The sequence below is a fragment of the Parasteatoda tepidariorum genome, chromosome 11, assembly GCF_982258835.1.
Source record: "Parasteatoda tepidariorum strain Cologne lab strain chromosome 11, Ptep-v5.0, whole genome shotgun sequence".
NCBI classification, from domain to species: Eukaryota; Metazoa; Arthropoda; class Arachnida; order Araneae; family Theridiidae; genus Parasteatoda; species Parasteatoda tepidariorum.
In genome coordinates, this window is record NC_141765.1 from 22,843,232 (window position 1) to 22,868,778 (window position 25,547).

The 25,547-nt window shown below is 27.1% G+C and overlaps 2 protein-coding genes across 8 annotated transcripts in view; one reads left to right on the top strand and one right to left on the bottom strand.

The window, feature by feature from the left end:
- The window catches only part of LOC107452614 (uncharacterized), a 51,356-nt gene extending 49,936 nt beyond the window's left edge, over positions 1-1,420 (bottom strand). For 3 of the 6 annotated variants that reach the window (XM_087154917.1, XM_087154916.1, XM_087154915.1), the window contains exon 1: positions 1,257-1,386. The gene's annotated coding sequence lies outside the window, so the exon portion shown is untranslated. Of the gene's footprint in view, positions 1-1,147 lie in introns of all 6 variants that reach the window. The other 3 variants (XM_087154914.1, XM_087154913.1, XM_087154912.1) reach the window with 3 other exon arrangements.
- Positions 1,417-23,751, top strand: LOC107452616 (SAGA-associated factor 29kDa). Of its 2 annotated transcripts, none has more exons than XM_087154918.1 (6): positions 1,417-1,626; positions 2,370-2,442; positions 11,300-11,410; positions 15,726-15,954; positions 18,363-18,496; positions 22,123-23,751. In XM_087154918.1, exons 1-6 carry the CDS (start codon positions 1,613-1,615, stop codon positions 22,744-22,746), a joined length of 1,185 nt encoding a protein of 394 aa, XP_087011044.1. In that variant the 5' UTR covers positions 1,417-1,612; the 3' UTR covers positions 22,747-23,751. The 2 variants fall into 2 exon arrangements, with proteins under 2 accessions (XP_087011044.1, XP_087011045.1); XM_087154919.1 differs by lacking the exon at positions 1,417-1,626 and adding an exon at positions 1,676-1,795 and having other exon boundaries at positions 22,123-23,636.
- Positions 23,752-25,547: the final 1,796 nt, after the last annotated feature.

Here is a 25,547-nt window from a genome sequence, read left to right on the forward strand (position 1 = left end):
AATCATTATTACTTATGCACTAACTTCCCTTCACACTTTTTCCATGCAGTTCTATCTAAAATAGCTCTGACATGTTTAAAAGTCTTTTTTTTTCCAATTTTTAAATATATTTTATTTATTTATTTTAATTTTGAATTTTTCTTATCATATTTCAGCCTTTTATTTTTTTCTCTCAATTACTGATTTTACCACATTTTTCTTTATTTTCCATTGCAAAAGAAATCCAGCAAAGACTTTTGTTTCAAAGAAGATGCTCTTTTTTGAGCAGCCATATCCCTTATTCTTTTTATATAAATCAACTGAACTGGATCAACATCATTTTGACATTCTAGCCAATTCATTGCAATAACTAACAAATTGCATGCATCTATATGAAAAGGTACACTATCTTGAACTTGATAGCCTACTTCTTCCTCTTTGTCTGTGGAGTTGCGATTTTCATTCAAAATTTCAGCAACAGTTTCCTTATCATTTAAAATCCTGGGTCGTTTTGTTAAAGTTGTAAATCAAATATGGTCTTCAGATGTAGTGGATATTATTTATACTTCTAAATTTAGAAAAATTGTCGATAAGTTAAATAGTATTCAAAGCTTTCGGACAGTTCGGATAATTGGACGTTCAGATAATAAGGGTTCGGATAATCGGCGTTCTACTGTATTACTTTAAAGGCATATCATCTCATCTTTGCATTCAAAATTGAAAACAAAAATGCTGCATCCTTTTTTACTACGAGTTGTATTTTAGAGCACATTAAGATTTTTAAGCATAATATTCCAAAAAAATCCATCTAATGGTTGCATCCGAAATCGAAAATACAACGAAACGAAATCTTTGAAAAGAAGGTAATTTCAAATTGTAGTTTACAAAATAGAATAATTCCTCAAAAGAAAACAATTCAATATAAAACACGATGATTAATTAAAAGAAAACCCTCGTATGTAGAAGGTAAATACAATTACACAATAGTTAGAGACGAAAAAAATATAAAATAACATAAAAAATCAGATCATTTAACAAAATAGACCGAAACAACAAATGGTAATAGAACCCCAATTAAATTTGATATCATTTTAAATTTGGCTTTTGAATTCATATTAAAGTTGGAAAAAAAATTTATTGTTTCATTAGTTAAGAATAAATCACTAACTTGAAAGCATTGGATTTATTAAGTATTCAAACTTAATTATTGCACAGATCTAAAAGCTTGACTATAAACAACAGTACTTATACATTACAAATAAAATTATAATCCGCACCTTGTACCAGTAATCTTTTAAATTTTGACAATCACGACCTGTTATGATGACACATGACCTCACAAGTTGAGTTCTGTTCTGATATCTTTTTTAACAATATCTGTTAAGAGTTTTTAAGCCATATTATACGCTTTACCTAACCTTTTTATTACCTAAGGTTAGATATTTGGAAATAGAAATGGAACCTTGAAGTGGGCAGAAATATACACTAAAAACGTAAACATTAGCGTAGGTTTACATTCTGCATTAAATGTAATAAATATTGTGGTCCTCTCTATCGTCTTTTTTGACAGTATTTGATCAAATAGAATTTTCTTGTAAAGCTTGCGAATCAATTCATATTAAGCGATTTAAACATGGCTTATAAAAGGTAAGTGAGTGTAATAAATATCAACAGTGGCGACACTGAATCTTACGGGACTAACACGACGTATTAATGAATTATATTTTCATAAGTACTTGGGATCACAATACTTGATTTTTTAGGGTCTCGGAAAATAAACACTGATTTTCTATGGTCCCGGGAATACGATTGGAAAGTATACGTTTTAAAATGTTTATATTTTCTAATTAAAAAAATTTAACCTACATGAAGTGCTTGCTACTAGACACCGGGTTTAATATTGACGGATGTTGTGTCCTAGAAAGACTTTTAAATACTGGAAATTCTGCATTTTATAATTGAAAGTCAACGTATATCAATTATGGTGCATTAGAGCAGCAGAATTTAAAGTGCTCAACAACATTGAATCAAATTTGTTTGGTTATGTTGAGCTATAATGAAACCAGATTTGAGAAAAATAAGCGAATATTCAAGTTACTTTTTTGACCAAGGAGTATTTGGCTTCAACTTTGGTTGTGAATTTAATATATTTTCAAGCCTCAAAATTTTATAAATTCAATCGTATATTTTTACCATCAAAACTCCGCAAACATAATGGTGTGAAATTCATATTATAATTCTTTAAAGTTTCCTATAGTTACTTGAGGTACATTGAATTGACTTTTCATGAATTTTAATGTATGCCTCTGTATAAGTTTATATTTTATTGTAATAAAGGATTGAAAAAGTCAATAAAATAATAATTACAATCTATTTTTTTTTTCTCTTAGGAAAAGGGGAGAAACAACAGCTCCAAAGAGCAAAGCTAAACCACCTCCTAAACCAAGGAGAGGAAATGTTAGAGTAAGTGAAATCCCCAAATTTTCTTATTCATTACTACATGTGATAAATTTAGTTTATAAACATAGTTATTCACTCTTCGATTACTGCTAATTTGATGATTGGTGAGATGAACCATGACCCATCCTAATGTATTTTAATGAAGAAAGTTTAATTTTCTCCAGTAATTTTGCATCATTTTAATTTATTCAAAAAATAGAGTTAAAAAAAATTTAAATTTAATAACTTTTCGTTTCATATTCTAAACTGATTAAAAATTTTTGAATTATATGAGATGTTCTACAATTTACAGAGTATCTGTGCACCTGAAAAGTCATGGATTTCAGTATTGAGCAAAATTTGCAGGGCTGCCATTGGCGACTAAAAAGGCTACTAAAGCGACTATTTTGAAGCAATAGCAACTAGGGCGACCATTATTGTAGAAATATGAGTAAAAACAACTAATTTGCAATGAGTTGCGTCAAATTAGTGACTTTTTTAAGCCAATTAGCAACTAAAATTAAGAACTTCTAGAGTTTCCCTCTTTCCCCCACTTTTTTTCCACCGCACGTTTTCGTTTTATCCAAACTTTATTCTTCCTCACTGATGTCAAAAGCAAGACAGACATGTTTAACCAATCAGACTAATGGAATTCACACTGCGTGAATGCTCCTCCTGCTCATGTAATATCTCTGAGGATTACGTTTCCCCCCCCCCTCTTTTAATTTGAACGAAGTAGCAAAATAAAAAAAAAATAGTCTTTAATTACACAAAATGGGTAGTTAATTTTTTTTACAGCTATTTACAATAGAAAAAAGGCAATGGGGATATTCGTTTTGTCGAATTCTGATCGTAATTTTTTTAATAAGCTTTAAATTTGGAAATGCATCAGTTAGGAAAAGTAAACAAAATAAAAACTTGATATATGAATTAAATTGTTAAAAATTTCTTTTATCTAAATTTCTTTTCTTCAAGTGTCTAAACTAAGCAGCTGCAAATTAGAGCCGAGAAAGGAAATTCGAGTTTCAAATTCACCTGTTTTGTAGCAGATAAAAATAAAACTCCCTGTTTTTATGCGTAGTGTGACAGAATAAGGGTTCACAAGTAATTACAATTATGGATCGGTTTTTTTTATGTTTGGTTCGATTTGGAATGTTGAAGTTTGCAGGGACCTCAGACGTCATATTTTCCTTACTTTTTCCATTATTTCTGCACTCTTCCTCCCTCCCCCCCCCCTCTGTTATATCCTTTTTTTTTTTTAATCCTCTCATTTCTGCTATTCCTCTTTTAAAATGCATAGTGACAGCCAACAAAACAAAATAATGACTCAAGGTCAAGTATTGCAACTGCACTTGTTTTTCAATTCATTCATTTTGAATGGGGGTGTGAGGGTATAACATGAATTCTTATTAGTACGTCAGCTTCTGTGCCTGCTTGACAATTCATGTTTATCTCATGAAGCTGCTGAAAAATTATGAGTAACAGAGAGAGAACATGAAATTGAATCGGTTAGAATTGATAAACTTGTTCATAAAAGGAAAAGAAATTTAATTGATATTTATAATAAAAGCCCCAAGAAAATGTTAAAAAAATAATAAATTTCACATTTTATACAACATTGTGTGTTTTTTTTCCCACTTCATTTTCAATCATAAAATTCTTAATTTTAATTTATTTGTACCTATATAATAATTTTCCTTTCATATTATTGTTGAAAATTATTTAAGTACTTTTAGAATGCAGATTTTGTTTATTATGTACCAGGGTTGGAGTTTTTGCCGGCAAAAAAGGTTTTTTGCCAGGACAGTGGCAAACACCTGGTAAAAACCGGCAAAAACTGGTAAAAACCGGCAAAAACCAAATTATCTAAATTGCTGATTAAATATTATTACAAAATACTTGAAATAAATTTAAATCAATCATAAGGAATAATAATTTTGATACATTACATGAAAAAATTATTTTTAACATATGTATGAATAATTAATATAAAGGCAATAATTTTTAAAACATTAAAAGTTTTTGACCTCTTTTTATTTTAGAATCCTTAAATAAATGTTTTTTTGCAAATAAATAAATATTATTATTTGTATAATATTATGATTATTATATTATAAAAAATTATTATTTGTACAATAATTAACTACACATCTTGATAGATATTTTATGCTTTAAATTATAGTTATATTAATTTAAAATAAGTTCATTTCACTGGAAAAAAGAGAATAATCGCAAATTTTCCAATCAATAATGTTTTAAACTACTAAAATGATATATTATTACATTATGATTTAATTATGGAATAATAATTTTGTTAATTTTTTTGTAATTATTTATATTTATAGTATATATTTCAATTTTAGGAATAATTTTGTACCAAAAATGTGTTTTTGTCCTCTCATCTTGGAAAATATAGGTTTTTGCCAATTTGCTTGGCAAAAACCTGTTTTTACCAGTATTTACCATGGTTTTTTCCACCTGCGGCAAAATCTTGCCAACCCTGTTATATACTAAATTTTTATTTTATAGTAAGGTTAGAAAAATTTATATATGAAAGTAAAGGTCATTTCTACTTCATTTTTTATAATGCCTAAAATTTTTAGTCTCTAGCTTTTTTTTCAATTTTTTTTTTTAATTACAACTATTGTTTCTTATATGATATCTGAAGCCTTATGCCTCATAAAGAATAAAACTAAAAATAGATATTTTTAAAATGTTCAAAAATTTTGGAAGTTTTCTACAGCAGTTCCTTTAGCATTCCTCTATCTATATATTGTTGGTAAATCCACAAATAAATATACATTTTTTTATAAAATATGAGTATCTAACTGCATATTATTTGAATTTTATACTTTTATGGCACAAATAATTTAAATTATGTGAGAGGAGGATATGATGTTGGCACCTATTTTATATATCTTGGAGACTTTTTTTCATATATGATGCAACTAAAGCTACTATTATTCTTGTTTTCATCCAATGGCAGCCCTGAATTTGTCATGAAATATCATGATTTTAACTTTTTTTTTTTTTTTAAATCATGGAAAGTCATGGATTTAGGTAGACGAAAAATCTCATTTTTAAAATGGAATTCATCCCCCCCCCCCAATTTCATGGTCATCCAAATATCTGAATTTGTAACAAAATCCCCACTCAGTCATATTTTATTAAAATATAAAATTTTTTATCATGTTCTTTAAAAATTATGGTATTTTTTCAAAAAATTAAATAAGAAACATCATTTCTAGAGCAAATTATCTTTTAAACTTCTGTGATTTCAGAATTTTTATTATCATTTATTTATTTTATTTTATCAATTTAAAATTCTAGCTGAAGCAAGCCAGTCATTGATGAATTTTTTATTCCCAAATGAGAAAAAGAAAATCTGGAGTGTTTTTTTTTCCTTTCTGATGAACGAGAAAAGTATCTTTAGGATATAATTCTGCAGAAAGAAAGAACAAAAAAAATGATTTGCTTTTGTATTTTTTTCAGCTATTTTATTGCTTCAACTCTTTTTTTACTCTTTTTTTTTAAATTTAAAATCTATAAATATGAAGGTACAGAGTATAACAGTTTTGGTTATGCGTATCATTTTATCGAAGAAAATAGTAACTTCATTAAGTCATGAAAAATTCTTGGAATTAGTCATGAAAAGTCATGGATTTGAAAATCTAAAATGTAGCAGGTACCCTGAATTTATATTCCATTAAACAAACATGATTCAATATGTGAAAAACCAAATTTTGAAAAAAATCAGTTGAATATTTTCTGAAAAATAACAATTTGTTACATTTTAAGAAAAGTTTAATTTTTAATTTGTATGTTTGTTTTTCTTAGAAAAATTTTGTGATTCTTCAAATACAATATATCGCTGATTATCACTGATGCAAGACCTTCTAGTGCTATAAAAATGCTTGACTTTGGGCATACCGCATAATACTTGGACATAGTACTATATAATTCCCATCCACATAATATACTTCATATAATTTTTCACTCTAAGTTTTCTAGTGCATTACCCTTAAATTGTGTATCTTCAATCCCCCCCCCCTAAACTGATGTCTATATGAATGAAAAGGTTAGAACAGAAGTCATTGCTTTTATTTCTGAATACTGAAAATATTTCACCTTAAAGCTACTATTTTGTTTTTTTTTAATTTAATTTTTATGATTAATATCACTGAAGAGGAAAAGACACAGAGATGTGAACTCCGAAAATTCCTTGTTTTACTTGTAAACCGTACAAAAATATATTTAAATCTGTGGAAAAAAATATTTATAAAAAAGTAGTTTTTTAAAATGATATAAAATAATTACATAAAACTTATTTAAAGAAAAAAGCCCCAAAGTTCGTAACTCGAACTCAAGGTCTAAGATAACCTCGGTCCCTTTACTCTCAGGCCAACCCTACGAATATTATATATGATTCACCAGTGATTTAATTTTCTTGTGTTCAATCAGTTATGTTATTTTTAAGATGTACATGAACATTTCAAATGTATGGAGTGCACTCTGAATATTTTTACTGTGTGGAAAATAAAACCTGAACACTTTAATAGCTTTGTCTAATGATTGATAATGAATAAAATAAAAATATTTTTATTTTTTTTAAATTATTTATTTAGTTTTTTTTTTTTTTTTTGGTACTAGGATGGGTAAAGTTTTCAAAAAGCTCTTTATTTACTTGGTATTTTTTATTTTATCTCCAGGATACTCTTTGCTTGTGAGTGACACTTTTAAATTTGATTTGATTAAATCTGTATATTTTTATAAAAAGTTCCATACATATCTGTTTCAGAATTTGTTACTTTAAAGTATACTCCAAGAGCTGGATCTTTTAACTAGTTGAAATTATTGGTATAATGCAAATTTTTGGAAAGGATACAATTAATTATACCTACTTGCACTTATATGTTCTAAATTTAGTTTTTTTTTTTTATCCTTTTTTAAAACTTAAAAATTATTCAAAGCTCTTTTGCACTAATTCATATTTTCTTTAATTTTTTTCATTATGCAATTTATAATTAAATTTATTATGTAATTTATTATGTAAGTTAAATTCTTGCTCTTTCAATTTGTTAATAAAAAATATATAGGGTTGAAACAGCTGCCAAACTGTTCCTAAAAATAATTTCTGCTCCAGTTAGCTTCCAAATGTAGTTTCTTTTTCCCTAACATTGTGCCAACTTGCTCCAAAACTCTAATAATATTCATTGAGCAAAAAGTACAGCTTTGGCCTCATTTGGCACCAAATTTCTGCTTAAAAATCAGTTATATTGCTCCAAAACTTTTTTTTCACCGATTAATTTGCTTAGATGCTAAACAAGTTTGGCATTTTTTTTTTCTCATCAAATCAAACTGTGACTTCTAAAATTCAAAATTAACTTGCTATAATAGCATCTTATCAAAAACATCTGAATTAGAAAAGATTTGAAAGAAACAATAAATAAGCAACATCGACTTACAGTAGAATCCTCCCAATAAGACGTGTTAAATATACCTAAACTTCAAAATTCGCGTATTGTAGTAATGTTGTACTTAAAACATCAAAATTTAGAAAAAGTTTTTTTCTAAATTTTGTTTTATAGTTTTTATGTAACAAAGTGGAATTACAATGGAATCAAGCTTGTCAAAAACTGATTTTTTAATGAATTGTTAACATATAGTGATTTATTACTCAAAACTGAAATTGATGAGTTGTAATAATATCATATTAATTGAAAAGCTATCGAATTTGAAAAACCTTGCACAAATAGCCTAAGAAAGAAAAAAGAAGTGGATTTTTGATTAAATCTATGGAATACCCAAATACAAAATTTGCATGTCTTAAATATACTGTATTAAAAATATCAAAATTTGAAGAAAACCATGTGGAAATAGCCAAATAGATAAATAACTACCGAAAAAAGTGTTTGTTAACTTATGTGGTTTTACGATGGTTTGCTTTGAATTGAAAGTGTTAAAAAATTAATAATGAAATTCAGAAGTTGCTTTTTGTAATAGTATGTTAAAAATCTTGGAATTTAGAAAACCTACTTAAAATTACCAAAAAACAATATATAACTGCTGAAAAACAGGTTGGAAAACTGCTTGGATATGCAAGAAAATTGCCTATACTCCGTTTCACCTCAAGTTGGCACTAGACAGAAAGGCAGGTAGACCGGATGGCAGCCATTGTCATGGAAACTGAGTTATGCTTTAAGTTAGTTGGAGCATAAGATTGCAAAAAATTAGAGAAAATGGCTAATATTGGCCTTAAAGAAAACAAAGCTCCAATTTTTTTCCCCAAGAACTACTAATATTTTGAACAAAATACAAGGAAAAAAAACACTATTTTTTTGGAACATTTATATTAATAATTGATTTGAAATACTAATTGTAAGCTGATTTCTTATTATGATTTTTAAAAAACAGACTTTTCTTATTATGATTTTTAAAAAATTTATTCTTATTATTATTTTTGAACTAAGCTAAACTAATTTTAATCTAAACAAAATTATATTTAAAAAAATAATTTAATTAAATCTGAGTAAAAAAAAAATACACAGATGCTCACAAATACTTTACTTTCGATACTTATTTTTGTATGCAACCTTTTTTTTATAGATTTATGTATATTAATTTATCCCACATTGGTATTTAGTGGCAGAAGGAAAAGTCAACATAGGCATGAATTCATTGATCATGAAAAAGATCATTCGTATGTTTTATAATTTCTAATGTTCATTTTTTCAAATAAAAAAGTCACTTTTTTTCTGAAATATATTTTCTTCTATGAAACAAAAGAACTTACCTAAAAAAAAACTCTCTATCAGAAACGATTGCATTTTCCTTTTCTCGATAGAAAATCTCAAATCTTTGAGAATCTAATATAAGGCTTAATTAATAGCTACAAAAACAAACTAACAAAAAAAAACTAATCTTTAGTAATTAGCATAAACAAAAAAATCAGCAAGGAATCACAAAAAATTAATAACTATAAAAAATACAAGCCAACTATAAATAACTACCAAAGAACAAATTAGCAGTTAATTACTAATAAAAAGTAAGGAAAAATTTAGGGATGCGAGCTGTTTGACCAGTGCAAAAATATAGCTGACGTGCCAGTTCCTTGCCCTCGGAAACTAATTCATCATTAAACTAAAACACCTCCCTCTTCTTTGTACATTTGCTTGCCTGAGAAGGTATTTATAAGTTAAATACATTTAAACATGATAAAACTTCTAATGCATGTTTCAAGATAAACTTTTCTTATTATACAACATTTATTTATAATTGTATGCACATTTAAACTGTACTTAATTCCAAAATAACGAAGAACTACTTTTCAAAGCGTAGTATTACATTTCCTACCTTTCCCTATAGTGCCAACTTCAGGTGAAACGAAGTATACAATTGATCATTTTATTTTATTATTATTATTTTTAAATAGATGGGCCACATAATGAGAATCTAAAGGCATGTAGGACAGAAATTTTTCATCCGAAGGTTAAGGGGGTACCCATCCTTTCATCCTTAATGACCGCTGCTTTGATAATGTAATATATTATTTATAATTAATTATGTTTGTGATGGTCAGGGCTAGAATAGTGAGAAGTTTCTTTTTTGTATTTTTGGTTTCATTTTCTTTTATAAGGCATTATTCATATTTCCTTCTTTTTTTTACTCTAATATATTTCAATAATTTTCTTTTGAAAGTCTTCAAATTAAAATATTGTGAGCATTGGAAATGACTTTCAAGCATAAATAAATTTTCGAAAGCATATTTCTGTAATCAATTTGATTAATCCTAAGATTTTTTTTTCTAATGAGAAAAGTGAAGCAAAGTTAACTTTTATGAAGCCAAAGCTTGATATTTTTGTTTCAGACAATTTGTGATTTTTAAAAGCAAGAAATGAAATGAAAATTATCACTAAATTTCAGTACCTTATCGAAAAAAATTTAGGATTTACACTTTGAATCAATTTTTAAACATTTTAATTAAAGAAAAAGAGGAAAAATTTTAGATAGAAAAAGACATTTCCAGTTGGTTAATCTTTTAAATATGCTCCAATACCAAGTGTTAGTGTTGAATGGAGTGTTTTACGATGTAGGAATTTGCTTTTTGACTGTAGCCCTTTTTTTGTTTTTAAAAATATTAAAAAGTATGAGTAGAATTCTGATGTCCTTGAATATTGTAACTAAAGATTATTACTTTTTATTTATCTTTATAAAGTATTTATTACATTTTATTTATAAATTACATTATATTCTAACAATTACTTTATTTTTTATTAAATTTTTAAAAAAATCAAGAAAAATATTTTCTTGAAAATTTAAAAGATATTATTTTGCATTTTAAGATAATTTTTTATGATTTTTAGAAGCATTTTTTTTTCATATTTTAAGGACCTTTTTAGCTCATCAATTTCCTAGCCCTTGTGATTGTAAATAAAGTTGCATCTGAATAAGGATTTATATTTAGTTTTTTCAAATATTAGCATGTTTCTTTTATCTAATTATTTAAAAAGCACATTTAAATATGATCATAGCTTTATTCAGATTTTATTTCTTAGGGAAACCCATTAATTTTTTAGTTATATATTCATTTAGAGAAAATTCTTTGTTGCATTTCTGTTACATTCTTTATCTTAAGTAATGAATTTTTTCCCCAGCTTTGTTAAATTTATATGCACAAAAATTTAATTTTACAAGCACTAAGCTATTCTGAATGTAAAAATTATTTACTCCAATAACCAAATTTACTTACATCAAACACATTTTTCTACTCCAAACTGCTATTTTATCTTTAAAAATTTTTAAATTCATTTAAAAAAATATTAAATAAGATTTAAAAAATAATTTTCAAATACTAATTGAAATTTTTACTGTAATTCAATAGCAATTCTGGAAACCAATAGTTGATGAAAAACTTTTGAATTTCTGTCCTTATGGTAATACAGAAATGTCTGTAAGAAAAGTTTTTGACTTTTGCAGGGATTTTATCGAAAAGGTAAATATATATATATATTTTTTTTAAGTTTAAAATATGTTGTGTTAAAATTATTTAAGTGAATTCTTAATTGTATCTTCTTCCATCAGCAAACAAAATGACTAACAAGGGAATGGCACCGAGTATAACATAAAACCTTGATATAATAAGCAGTATGTCGGGGAGAATGACAGCAATCATTTTCATTTTGTTAAACGATTGCTGCCATTCTGACGTTGCAATGGGAAAGCACATATGTGTATCTTTTGTCTGAGAAGTTGCCTATTCAAAACCATTTGTTAATCTAGATAATCTTTTGTAATACTTTCTGCTTATTATTTTTAAATTATCCTTTTTTTTTTTTGCTATCGAATTTCAAATCTTCCAAAGTTTAGCAAATTCCAGGATATGCAAAACTGGATATGCAAATATGGATTTTGTAAACTTACCTTATTTTTAGGTGAGAAAATGTTGCGTCTTAATTCAAAATTTATACCAGTCGACTTAAATAAAAAATTTAAAAATTTTGGTAAACAGAGAAAAAAACTTCAATAGTTTTCTATAAGGATTATTAAAAATATTTGAAAAAACTAAAATTAAGTACGAAAAAAGAAAAAAAGATGAGTGAAAATGTAGTTTCATGAATAAGTGACAAAAAAATAGATAAAATCTTTTAGAAATACTCTTTAAAATGTTGCGCTGTAACAATATAGCCAATGAAAAGCATAGTTCATAAAGAAAACAACTGTTGTTAATTCTCAAAACAAAACTTTAACACTAATTGCTTTTTTCTCTTATTGTATTTTTGGGAAAATGTAATGATTAAGGAAAAAAACCTATCTGAAATGATCTTTAAAAAATGCCTTGCCATTACAAAAACATGGATAAAAACAATAGTTAATTTTGAAAAATTATTCATAATTCTTAAAACTTTAAAGGATTTTAAGTTTTATTTGCATTTTAAGAAAAAGAAATGAACATAAAATTTAAAAAAAAAATTATCTAAAACAATCTTAAACAATGCAGCACCATGATATAAACTCCAATAAAAACACAAATAATTCTGAAAGTGAAATTGCAATGTGGAAGAAAATGCAAGGAATGGAAAAACCTACTGCATTTAATCTAAATCTGCTTGTTATTTCCTTTTCTTGTTCTCACTTTGTTTTTCTGTTAAATATAAGTAAAAGAAATTATCAATCAATTCAAAACACTATCCTAAGTATTTCTTTTAACCTCATTTTCCGTTTCATATTTTTTTATATAAATTTCTCAAAATTCCATTTACTTGAACTTTCTGGTTTGTCAAATTCTGGATAGTCAGGTTTTTACTGTGATATATATATGTAATAACGGTGGAACCACACCGTTATTTTTTAGTTATTTACAGTTAAAGCAGCATGATTAACGAGTCCATATTGTGCATAATCTTTTTTATTTAGTAGCGATGGTGAAAGCATACATCTTAGCCCCCTCCAAGCTGGAGATGGGGGGAGACCCATGTCCCGTCTAAGCTGACGGATTTTATTTAAGCATGATAAACAACAAAAAGCCATGCAAAAATATTGCTCCTGAGTTTTATAGGATTATTAAAAGTTGTGAAGAGGCCAGTCATTATTGCCTTTTCTGTGTATTCTTACGCCTCATCAAATTATTTATTACTCATAGCAAATCGTTTAATCTTTCCTTATATGGAAGTGAAAGATCTTAAAATTACAGAATTTATTCATTTCATTTTGACTGTGCTTCTATCACAGGGAAAGTTTTGCAAATAGAAAATAATTTTTAAAATTTTTGGATTCCAATTAAAATTTTTTGGCGAGGGCGAATGTAACATAAAAAGCTTCAATTAAACTTTTTACATTTTCCTAATTAATTATTCTAATCGAAATACTTTCTCACACTTTAAAAGCCACATCCTGTTCTTAAATCTATTTTTGGCTCAAGTATGCATTTGATTAAAAGCAAGACATTTTTCCCTTTCCTCTCTGTGGGAAATGCTCTATCTATTTCATAAACCAATAGCAACTACTATGATTTACCTCTTTCCCTAAATTAAGACATATTACGTATTTTACTTTGCAAGATTTCCCTAACATATAACCAAGGAGCGCAACTTTTTGTGTACACTTTTACACACTTCCATGACTGCTCTGTCTTATAATTAATAAATAATAAAATAATATAAAACGGTGGAACCACACCGTTATTTTTTAGTTATTTACAGTCAAAGCAGCAAGATTAACGAGTTCATATTGTGCATAATCTTTTTTATTTAGTAGCGATGGTGAAAGCATACATCTTAGCCCCCTACAAGCTGGAGATGAGGGGAGACCCATGTCCCGTCTAAGCTGACGGATTTTATTTAAGCATGATAAACAACAGAAAGCCCCGCAAAGATATTGCTCCTGAGTTTTATAGGATGATTAAAAGTTGTGAAGAGGCTAGTCATTATTGCCTTTTCGGTGTATTCTTACGCCTCATCAAATTATTTATTACTCATAGCAAATCGTTTAATCTTTCCTTATATGGAAGTGAAAGATCTTAAAATAACTTCTCTTTTGAAGTATAAATCTAATTATTATTCATTGGCATGTTTTTAGCCTTGAAGTCCCAAAATAGAATTTCTACCCTTATCCTTTACCAAAGATATTTTATGAAAACGAATGAAGTTTTAATGCTTTTATTAATACAAAAGTATTTAATTTTTGTATTATATATATATATATATATATATATATATATGTAACATAAAGAGCTTCAATTAATCTTTTTATGTTATTCTAATCGAAATACTTTCTCACACTTTAAAAGCCACATCCTGTTCTTAAATCTATTTTTGGCTCAAGTATGCATTTAATTAAAAGCAGGACATTTTTCCCTTTCCTCTCTGTGGGAAACGCTCTATCTATTTCATAAACCAATAGCAACTACTAAGATTTCCCTCTTTCCCTAAATTAAGACATATTATTACGTATTTTACTTTGCAAGATTTTCCCTAACATATAACCAAGGAGCGCAACTTTTCGTGTACATTTTTACACACTTTCATGACTGCTCTGTCTTATAATTAATAAATAAATTTTGTACCCTCCTTCCCGGCCTAAGACCTGTTTTAATCCTTCCACTCGGCAACGACGTTATATATATATATATTTCATGTTATATACAGAGTAATTTATGCCAGTGAGTACATTTTATTAGTTCTTTGCTAAAACATTTGTAACAATTATCTGTTCAATATAAAAATAAAATTTGAACTGCCTTTTGAAATTTATCTGGATGATTCTCATCATATCCATGTTTCTTAAAGGCATATCTAAAAAAATTTTAATAAAAACTAGTTAAACTTAAGCTTAAAAACTTTTTAGAACCAATTATCTTTTAGTATTTACCTGCAGTAGTTGAATGGCTTAGTTTCACTTCAAAGATTCAGGAGATTATTAATTTCATTTGCAAGAAAAAAAGGGGTACACATCTAATATTAATGCCTGAAATTTCTTCCAGGATAACCTCAATCTTCAGTTTTTTATTTGGAAAATTATCATTAATTAGATAGTTTTAGCAAGCATTTTTAGTTCTTATACTTAAATTGGAGAATGAATGGAAACTATGAAAACAAATCTCTAGCTTATGCAGTGTATGAACCCAATACATGAAAAGCATCTGTTTCTAATAACATTACTGAGACTTCACAATTGCTGTAATTTTTTTTTTGCTGTTTTACAGTATGAAGCATTTTTCGAGAATAAATATCGTAATATCTTGGGTGCTATCCAAGTGGCTTCAACATGTGTAAAGTTTTATTTCATATCAATATATTACATTGCATTTTTTAACATGATTTAATAATGTTGATGTGATTTGAAAAGATTATTATTATTTAATAATAGTTTAAAAATGTTGTTGTCTTAAATCAGATGATAATTATTTTATGACATGTTTACTATGTTTATCTTTAATCATTTAAGTGTCCAGGTGTTTACTGTAAGTTTTATAATTAAATTTCATTATACAAAAACCCTTTTATTATTGAAACTTACAAAAATGATTTCTTTGTAGAAAGGTTTTTTTAATCATTTGATTGCAAAAGATTTAATAAAAATATATCATTGTAAAAAAGTTAGCAGTCAAAGTATGAGAAAAAATTTGAAGAATGTTTTTTTTTTATCTTATTCACTTACTGACAGTCCTCCCAAATCTAATCTTTCATTTAACAATAACAAATACTTTAAATCCCACTTTAAATGTACCATGTTTTAATAAATATGAAGTTTTTCAAGTCTTAATTCTCTATTTATTTCATTTTATTTATTTTTTATTATTAATTTGACAGATGGAAAATGGTTATAATTCAACTCTCTATGGTAGAATTGATAATCTGATTACCAAGTGGTTGTTTAATCGGATAACTGCTACACATGAACGTGAGATGGATATTATTAATGAGCTTATAAAGTTATCACGTGCAGAAATTAAAGAAGTATCTTCTGTGTTGAAGGAAATACACACCATTCAAGAAAAAAGTTGCAGTGATGTGATTGCAGATGTTGCTAGAAAAAACTGTTAGTAAAGGACTATTTTTTTAATTCATATGTTTTTAACATTTCTTAATTTTTTGATATTTTGAATTTATGTTGTGTTAATTAACTTTAATTTATGCATTGCAATTCAAAGTTTAAAATCAGAAACATTTAAAATTAAAAAATTAATAATGATTCAATGTTGAATGTAGAAAATAATCATAATTCAAACTACTGTATTATAAAACCTTTAAATATAGTTTTATTAATAATAACTATTTAAGTCAAAATCAACTGTATAGCAAGCAAATATTTATATTTAGAATTTATAAATTTAAATATTAGTAAAATATTTTCTTTAGGAAAGTTAACTTATTTAATGAAAGTAATCAGAGAAAAGTCTTATGTATTTAAAAAATGTTTTTTTTTTTCAATATATTTTATTGTGAACATATCAAGCAATTGATGAGGTGAAATTTTTTACTTTGTGTGCCAAAAGTTGCATTCATAAGAAATAAGTTTGTTTAATACCATTACTATACATAGGTCTTAGGCTAATTGAAAAATATGGCTCTTTGAAAACTGTCAACATTACTTCTTAGGCTTAGAACTGTGATCCTTGTAGGGAAAATGTGAAGTGATGTCAGCAATTTGCAAAAAGCTCTATTTTTCCAATTATTGTGTGATAGATATAAAAAGTAAGGAATTGTGTATTAAAGTAAAGAATTGCATTCAATTTGGCAGCTATTTTGGATTGGTCCAAGACAAGCAACAACAGGCTAATCAAATGTGGTTTTTTACTTCAGTTTCAATGCGCCATGAAAATATATCCCACTACCTACTTAAACTTTAAATTGCAATATGAAATTTACGCTTTAGTTTCATAAATTTAAATCTGGCAATTTAGTTGCAAAATGTATTTATAAATCATTTTTGCAAAGCATTAGTAAGTACATGACTTCCGTTCTGCCTTCTCGCTTTATAATGTTCTTGTATGTTCCAATTTGTGTTTTACTTTGTATTTTTCTTGAATTTTTTGTGAATTTTACTTGATTAAACATTATTTTCGAATTGGTTTCTCCCCCCCCCCTATACCTCTTCATGCTATTATATTGATATATTTTGTTTTGGCTATCAAGACTGGATTAGGAGGGAGGCTAGTGGGGCTATAACCCCAAACCCCAAGTTATTTTTATAGCCTCACAAGAGTTCTTTAAAGTTTATGAGGGTAAAATTAATTTTTTTTTTAAATTTTGTAAAACATTTTTAGCTTTTATCAAGCATAATGTTTTACAATCTTTTAAAATAATTAAAAGTGTATTATATATCTTAAGTGTAGAATTCAGAAAACAGAACAAAATTTTATATTTAGTTGTATTGGTTAAGTGTACTATTCACCCGAAACTTTAATTTAATCTATTATCTTCTTTTTCTAATTGAGTTTCTATAAAGCAAGCTTAACTGGAATTGAATTTCATAAAAAGTTTTGAAATTTCTGAATATAGGCACATTTTGATCATTTGATTTTGATTTATAGGCACAGGTTAGACCCCAAGTTACACATCAACCCCAGATCCCATTATACCTTAATTCAACCTTGTTGGCTTTATTAATACAGTATTAGAAAGCATCATGTATCAAAAGATAATTGTGTAAGCTAATGACAAGAATATATCTTTTCGTCATTATTGTTCAAATTTTGACTAATTTTTCATTTATAATATTTTTATTATTTTTTCCTTCTTTAAATTTTTTTCCCTATTTTATTTCTTTCCTTGTTTCCCTTGCATTTTAATCTTTTGTATACATAGGCATAACATGAAAGAAAATTTTGAGAGGACACATGGTTGAGTTTTTTTTTTTTTTTTTAATATATATATTAAAATTAAAACTCCAAAAAAAATACGCTTGGAAAATTGTATAAACTTCTTTAATTTTAAGAGAAATTTTCAGCATTTAACGGAGTAGTTAGTCACCATTATATTGGCTAGAATAAAAAACTGGAACATGGCAGATCCTGTGAAGTAGTCAGGGCATGTTGTGAAACCATGGCTGGTCCGAATTTCGAAGTTTTATTTTCTTAAAATTAAGAAAAAAGCCATGGCAAAATTCTATAATTACCAGTTCCTGTCAAGGTTAAGATTGTACAGTGCGCAAAATAAAAAAACGAACCACCCTAAATAACTGTATATCTAATGATTCGATCTTCACATTCTAAGACTCAATGGTTTAAGGGGTGACCTCAAATATGCTAATTAATAAGTACAAAAGATATTTTTAGTGACGAAATAAGACACAAAAACTTATTTTCTCTGAATAAGTGAATTTGTTCAACATAATGTTTATATTTTTATCATTAAAAAACTGATAACTTAGGCAAATATTATGTTATAAATATTTTAAGTAGATTCTTTTAGACCTATTGTAATTTTGTTTTTCAATTACTTTAGATGTTTCAAATTCAGACTTTTATAAATTATTTTTGGAGCTCTCACCTTTGATTCCTGTATGGATGGGTAGCATAAATGAAACTGCTCCTCGACTGGTTGGAGCTATTCCTGCCGAAGATGACAGTCTGCTTAAAGTGAGAAACTAAGTTATTACCCTGATTGTAAATATAATTATATTTTCAAGATCATTAAAATTATGGAGTTTGTGCAGTAGAACCTTAATTGTTTCTCAAGGGACTATTCATTCCAATCAGAGGTTTCCCATGGTCCGTAGAAACTGCTTAATTTATGTTTTAGAAAAAAGGACCCTTAAAAATATTCAATTTTGGTACAAGGTTTTTTAAAGTCCTTAATTTTCTATATCCCTATAATCGCTGGAAACAATTTTCCAGTCTTACGGAAATATTAAAGATAAAAAGTCGTTCTTTTATTGCCTATAATGGGACTATGCATCAAGGGTAGAGCATTTTAGAGAGACAAGAAAGGATGTGTGCAAGGCAAAGGGAAGAAATCATGTCCTTCTTTCATTAATATATTGGTTCTTTTATTATAAATTCTTTCTTGCTGAGAATGGTACTTCATGAAGAAAGGGTGTCATTCTAAAAGAAAAGAATAGAGAGACAAGAAAGGATGTGTGCAAGGCAAGGGGAAGAAATCATGTCCTTTCATTAATATATTGGTTCTTTTATTATAAATTCTTTCTTGCTGAGAATGGTACTCCATGAAGAAAGGGTGTCATTCTAAGAGAAAAGAATAGGGCGGGGACAAGAGGATACTGCACATGGAAGAGATCTGCTTTTTTTAGGAAGGGGAGTAGTTCTAAGGTAATTTAGTTCTACTGGTAGTGCACATGCTTATAGTAATGAAATTAAGCCCTAAGAAAAGAAGTAACAGAAAAAAATTTTAAACTTTAATCCATAACAGAAACTATTTCTAAAAAACTGTGTATAATGATAATAACTATGTGCAAAATTCTATTAATAACTGTAAATTTATAAAAAGCAGTATCATTTTTTAAAATTCCCAATTGTACTAAAAAGTAAACAACCCTGTAATAAACAGGGTTTGAAAAAAACTGGGATTTTTTCAAAAAATCTCAGCCTACCTTGATTCTTTTTAATTAAAAAACATGGAGTTTATCAGGTTTTTGATTTAAAAAAAAAACAGGTTTTTGCAGAAATACTTTAAATTTTTATTTCTGATTATCTAATAAGAATGCATGAATTGCTTCTAACATAAATGGTTAACTGGTCTCCTGCAGGTCGGATAGAACAGGGAAGACCTGGAACTGTCAGAAAATTTTATTTTAACTCTAAAAAGCAGGGAAAAGTCAGGAAAAGTTGCAATTTTTACTACAAAAAAAATGGACAATTCTTATATCATACCTGGAAAATGGCCAATCTTAGAATTGTCAATAACAGTAATCAGTTATCGAGATTCGAGTTAAATGATTCTATCATCTATTACAATTATTTTATGAAATTCCACTTTTTAGTGAAACTTTTGTATGTTTTCCATTCTTATTCTATTATACATTTTTGCTCACAAAATCAAATGTTTGACATTACAAATTTAAAAAAATCAGAGGTTTCTGATGAAAAATTGCATGGTATAGATAAAATATGGTTTCGATTTCCATTGAAATTTACCTGATATACCTGGAAAAGTTAGGGAATTTTTTTTTCTGAAATTGCGTTGGATCCCTGAGTTAAATATTTGGTTATGCTTGTTTTGTTGCAATATAACAATTTTTTTTTTAATTTTCAGATTGTTACACTATTATTTTTATTTCTTAAGGATAGACAGATTTTTAGTATATGAAAAATGTAATCTAACTCAATTAAAAGATCAAATCTTTTTTATTATAGTCTATTAGAATAAAATTTAAACTTAAGTTTTATCATTAATCATTTTGTTCGGTTATGATTGCATACCGTTTTGTTTCAAATTTCTATTCAACTTTTGCTTACTTTAAAATTAGTGAATGTTTTTTGCCAGATTATTCAGTAATATTATGTGAAGTTGACTCCTGATAACAGTTTTGACTGGAAATAATTTTATATGAAGCTAATTGTAAAAGTAAATATAACCTATCACACCCTTGCTAGAAAAATGACACAATTCTAAAAACAGCAATTTTGAGGTTATGTCAATAAAAAAATATGTATAAAGTGTCCCATCAAGCTCAAAAAGTGTCACATCTCTAACTCGCAATTTATCAAGCCGAGGGCAGTTGTGCTAGTTTTGAATTTCATTCAGAATAAGGGTTATTGTATTCTTTAAGTTGATTTTTCTCGAATGTTGCATTTTAGAGTTATGACATTTTTCTTGCCATGGTGCAATATTTGCTTTTTAGTAATCTCAAAATAGTTAAGTTACATACTGTTTTTAATATATTTTTCTTAAAATGTTTCAATGTTTTATGAAACGATATGTAATAAGGTGATATTAAAGATTACTTTATAATAAAAGAATACCACTTTTAATTTGTAATAAAAGTAAAATATCAAATCATAACAATAGTAGAGAATAATATTAAGAAAGGATAACAAAGAAATATTACAAGTAAATGCTTTTAAATGATGAAAAAATAAATAATTTATTTCTTAATTAAGGAACCTTCCCAATTTTCTGGCCATAGAAATGTGCTGACAACTTTAAAAAATAGTATTAGGCCATTTTATTTATATGTTACACTATATGTTACAATATATGATTTATATGTTACAATATATGAAACATCTTAGTTCGAAGATCATAAATCCTCTCAAACATAATTGTATTTTTATCCTATAAAAATTTTCTTAAAATATTTGTTGCAATGGATTTAAAAAATATTAAATTATGATTTATGGGGAAAAAATTGAAACGATTTAAGGTGTTTGTATAGTAGTTGCCTTGTATTAACTTGGGATAGAACTTAATTTAATATGACGCAGTTAAGAAAACTCTCATGCATAATTCTAATTCAACTTTTTAGTGTTAATTCTTTTATTATATACCCTTATGAATCAAACATTCTATTAATAGAGGGGGGAAAATTTGGCATAATAGAATATTTAGCTACTTAGCCCTTAGCATGTCTAGCAGTGAAATATTAAACTTGTTCTAATAATTTTTCCAATGTTTTTCCTAAATTTATTTACTCTTTTTTTTAAATACATGAAAAAAATTGCAAAATAATTTCATTTCAATTGCTACATAAATAATTTCATTTCATAAACACTGATAATTTTTATAAATGAAGTAGTTTGATTTAACTTCTTATTTAAATCACTGTAATCAGTCTACATATTTAAAAAGAAATGCAACATTAGTATCATACTAAAAGTTATAATGGAAATTTTATCAATAATAGCAAAAATTACAGTTTTATATAAACTAAAAAATATTCATAAGTTTTAAGGAGCCCCATTGCTCTGTAAAGAACATTGAGACTCCTTATAATGGAACTTCACTTTTCCCTTATAGCTAAAGTCACATTAGTATGCTCTTAAATAAGTTGAATAAATTTCAATTAATTTCATCACATTAAGAACACTTTTCCATGTAATAACAGTATGTAATAATTTAAGTTGGTAGTTTTCTATTTAGCATACCTTAGGCAGGTTCTTAAAACTATAAATATAGCATTTTAGCTTGTAAAAACGAAATCATTAGATCAAAAGTTCTTTAGATGTTTGTTGTTGTCTAGATGTATTCAATGTTTTTTTTAATCCTATATTTCAAAAAGTATTTTGCTATTTACTTTTTTTTTCAGCCTGGTCAATATGTTGCTGCTTATGTATTACCTGGATCAGTGAATCCTAATAGCGATGAATATAGTGGCGTTAATCCTGATGATGATTCTAATGAGGACGCAGTTGATATCCCACCACCAAATGAAGAGTTTGGAATCATAGGCTCTTGGATTTTGGCCCGTGTATTAGTGAAAACAGGAAAGTCCAGAAGATATAAAAATAATAAAAATGCATTATATACAGTTGTTGACATGGATAATATTGCTTACCCACACTATCTTGTTGAAAGAAAAGTGGTTATACCTCTTCCACTTTATAGAGCAGATCCCAAAACTAATCCTGAAGCTATTTTTCCTGTTGGTACTGTTGTTCTTGCCCTTTACCTGAATACAACTTGCTTTTATCCTGCTGTTGTTTTAGATACTCCAAAAACTTTGAACGACACATACACTATCTGTTGCAGAGATGTGAATAACAAGCTGCAGTATGGACCTGTGATACGTGCACCACAAAGATATGTCATTAAATATGTAGAACCTTTATCACTTTTTACTGAATGCCAAAGAAGAGTATTAAATGAGGTTTTGTCTTTTAAGTACAGTGGTACGACAGCAAAACCGCACTTTTCAAAAAATTATTCCTAAGCGCACAGTGGTCAATCTCCGAAATCAATAATTTTAAAGCATTATTTTAACTTTTCTAAACATCACCAGATAGCAGCACTACACTTAGATTATATCTTCCTTTGAAAAAAATAAAAAGTTTTCAAGGCCCTTTTTCATTACTACAAGTTTTTTTTTTTTTACTCAATAAAATACAAAAAAATTTTGAAGTATATCACTCAGATTTGTTGTTTATGAGCTCCTTTTGACACACAAATTTTTCCCAACAGAAAAGTATTTAATTTTTACCTTTATTTTTTTTTTGGTTTCAGAGTGAAGCCACTGTGCCCCTAGTCATATGGTGAAGTGGGTAAAAATTTATTAGGGTTTTTTTCTTGCATGGGGCTTATAAATGGAGAGCAATATGTCTATTTCTATTAAAAATAAAGTCTATTACCTCAAACTTCTTATCTGAAACAAATTTATTCTGCCTTTTTTGGTCTTTAAAATTATATAAATTATTTTAGTATTGAAGTTCATTGTTTGATTTCTGAAAAGTGAAAATATATTGTAAAAAAAGTTAAAAAAGATAATATTTTTTTATCACATGAAAATGTTCTGTGTGGACAATGGTTAACCACCGAAACCACCACCCCCTTTGTGGTACAATGAATCAGATTTTTTTTAAATGTATTTTTCCCATTCTTAGAACCTATGCAACATATTTAGTTTCTCAATTTTAAAAAAATATGAAGATTTATGTTCGTGTGCCTCAAAGGGTTAAGAGATTACCTAACTAGTGCTCCACTGATGACTAAAATAAAATTATCATTTACTAAATTCAAGTTAAACTATGACAACTATTTTTATTTTAAAAAATGACTTAAAATTGATTTTTAGAAAACCAGTGACTAATTTTATGGAAAGAAAAACAATTATTTAAAAAAAATGCTCTCAAACTAGTCATCAAACAAATCGTGCCAAGTCTAGCTATACTCTGGCAATAGTAATTGATGCATGCTTGTATATATCGTATAGGTAATAAAGCAGACTTTTTTTCCTATATTTTGTTATGGGAACTAAGAATTTTCTTTTCTTTTTCAACCAATTGCTTGTCATTATACAACACACAGTTCAATGTTCAGTTATTGCTTTTTTGCTCACTGGATTCAAGATGATTCCATCATGAATCTGCTTTATTTTCTAATCGTTTGTCCTTCCATTTCAGTTTACAGTCTCCCTTCGCAGTTTTCAAAGTCAAAAGTTTGAGATCGGAGAATCACCTTTTGACCATTCTTGATAATTCTATTGAAATCCATTTAATTTTCTAATAAATGATTTTTCAATTTCCGATATTTAAATACAATATTATTACGACACCCAATTTTCGAATTTGAGAAATTACTTTTTGACTTGTTTGAGTGCTGTTCTCACATTTTTTTTAATACTTAAATGGCACAACTTTATGACAGTTCTTACTTTCTTTTAAGTTGAACTTTTTTTGCTTAAAAATTAGAATTTTTTTAACTACAAAATTAATAGCCTTGATTTTTCAATAACCACTCCCGTTTATGAAATACAATGCCCATTTCTGTTTTTAGAATATAATGCCCTGTGTGGTTTCTTGTGCCCTGCCCTTTTCATTAGATATCTAGAATGAGAAATGGTTTTAAGATGCTGGGCCATTGTTTACCAATTTCGATTTATAATGCTCGTATGTACATGTTTATATATATATATATATATATATATTAATTTTTCATTGTGAAGTGAGCAGTTTTAAAGTTAGTTTATAGCAATATCTTGCAAGTTGAACATAATCTATTATTACCATTCATTATGTATTCTTATGTATTTATGTTTTCTACATTTCTTTAGATTTTTTCCACCTTACAAGCTAATTTTATTATCAGAGGATACTATTTAGACTAATATTTTTGACTTACCAAATTAGTTATTTTCCAGTGCTAACTTCAGCGGAGATTCTTATCATCTGTCATTCTAATCAGTACAACAGTGATGTTGCCTTTTACCTTACATAATAATGATATTCTAATGTAAATTTAATTCTTGAAGAATTGAATTCTTTTTAGAAGATCATCTAAATTTTCATGATGCTATTTTAGGTTTTCATGTTAGCATTTCTATTCAGTAAAACTTTACTATTACAAACTAGTTGGGATCACTACCTGTTTTGACTATCAAAAGTGTATTTATGTTCAATATAAATTGGAAAAAAAAACATTTAAAAAATATACCTTGCTTTTTTATTCTGTATTGTAATTTATTTTTCATGTTATTTAATGTTACTTATTAAAACTACATTTTAACAATAGCTTTTTTGATATATCATAAATATCCATATTTTCGTCTATAATAGTTATATTAACAAATTAATTCCATATTTGTAATTACGGTTTTCTGTTCCTCATTGAAAGTATCCTTTAACAATTTAAATCATTTTTATAATACATTATCACGATGGCTACAACCAGGGAAAATTTAAAAATTGTTCATTAAGCTGTTGGAAATTTTAAAGATTTTAGTTCAATTTTAAGGAATAAGTTGGACAGTTATAATGTTGAGATAGGTTTCCTTTAATTTGCAAGCATATTTTGGTAGATAGAAATTAGTTAATGTATCTACAATCATTCTCTAACAATTTTTAAACTTTTCCTAGTTGTGGGCACGGTTATAATTATTCAAACTTAAATTTTTCTGTTTTCTAAGTTAAATAATATTTATCTACTACTATGTATAATCCTGATGTGGTTTTAAACATTAATAACTTAAAGTTCATTTCTTGTGTATTTTGTAATTATAATGTAAAAGCAAAGAAAAAA

Coding starts and splice junctions, on each gene's coding strand:
- LOC107452616 (XM_087154918.1), top strand. Junction 2,443..11,299: donor CAAGGAGAGGAAATGTTAGA/GTAAGTGAAATC, acceptor GTAATTCAATAG/CAATTCTGGAAACCAATAGT. Junction 15,955..18,362: donor AGATGTTGCTAGAAAAAACT/GTTAGTAAAGGA, acceptor CAATTACTTTAG/ATGTTTCAAATTCAGACTTT.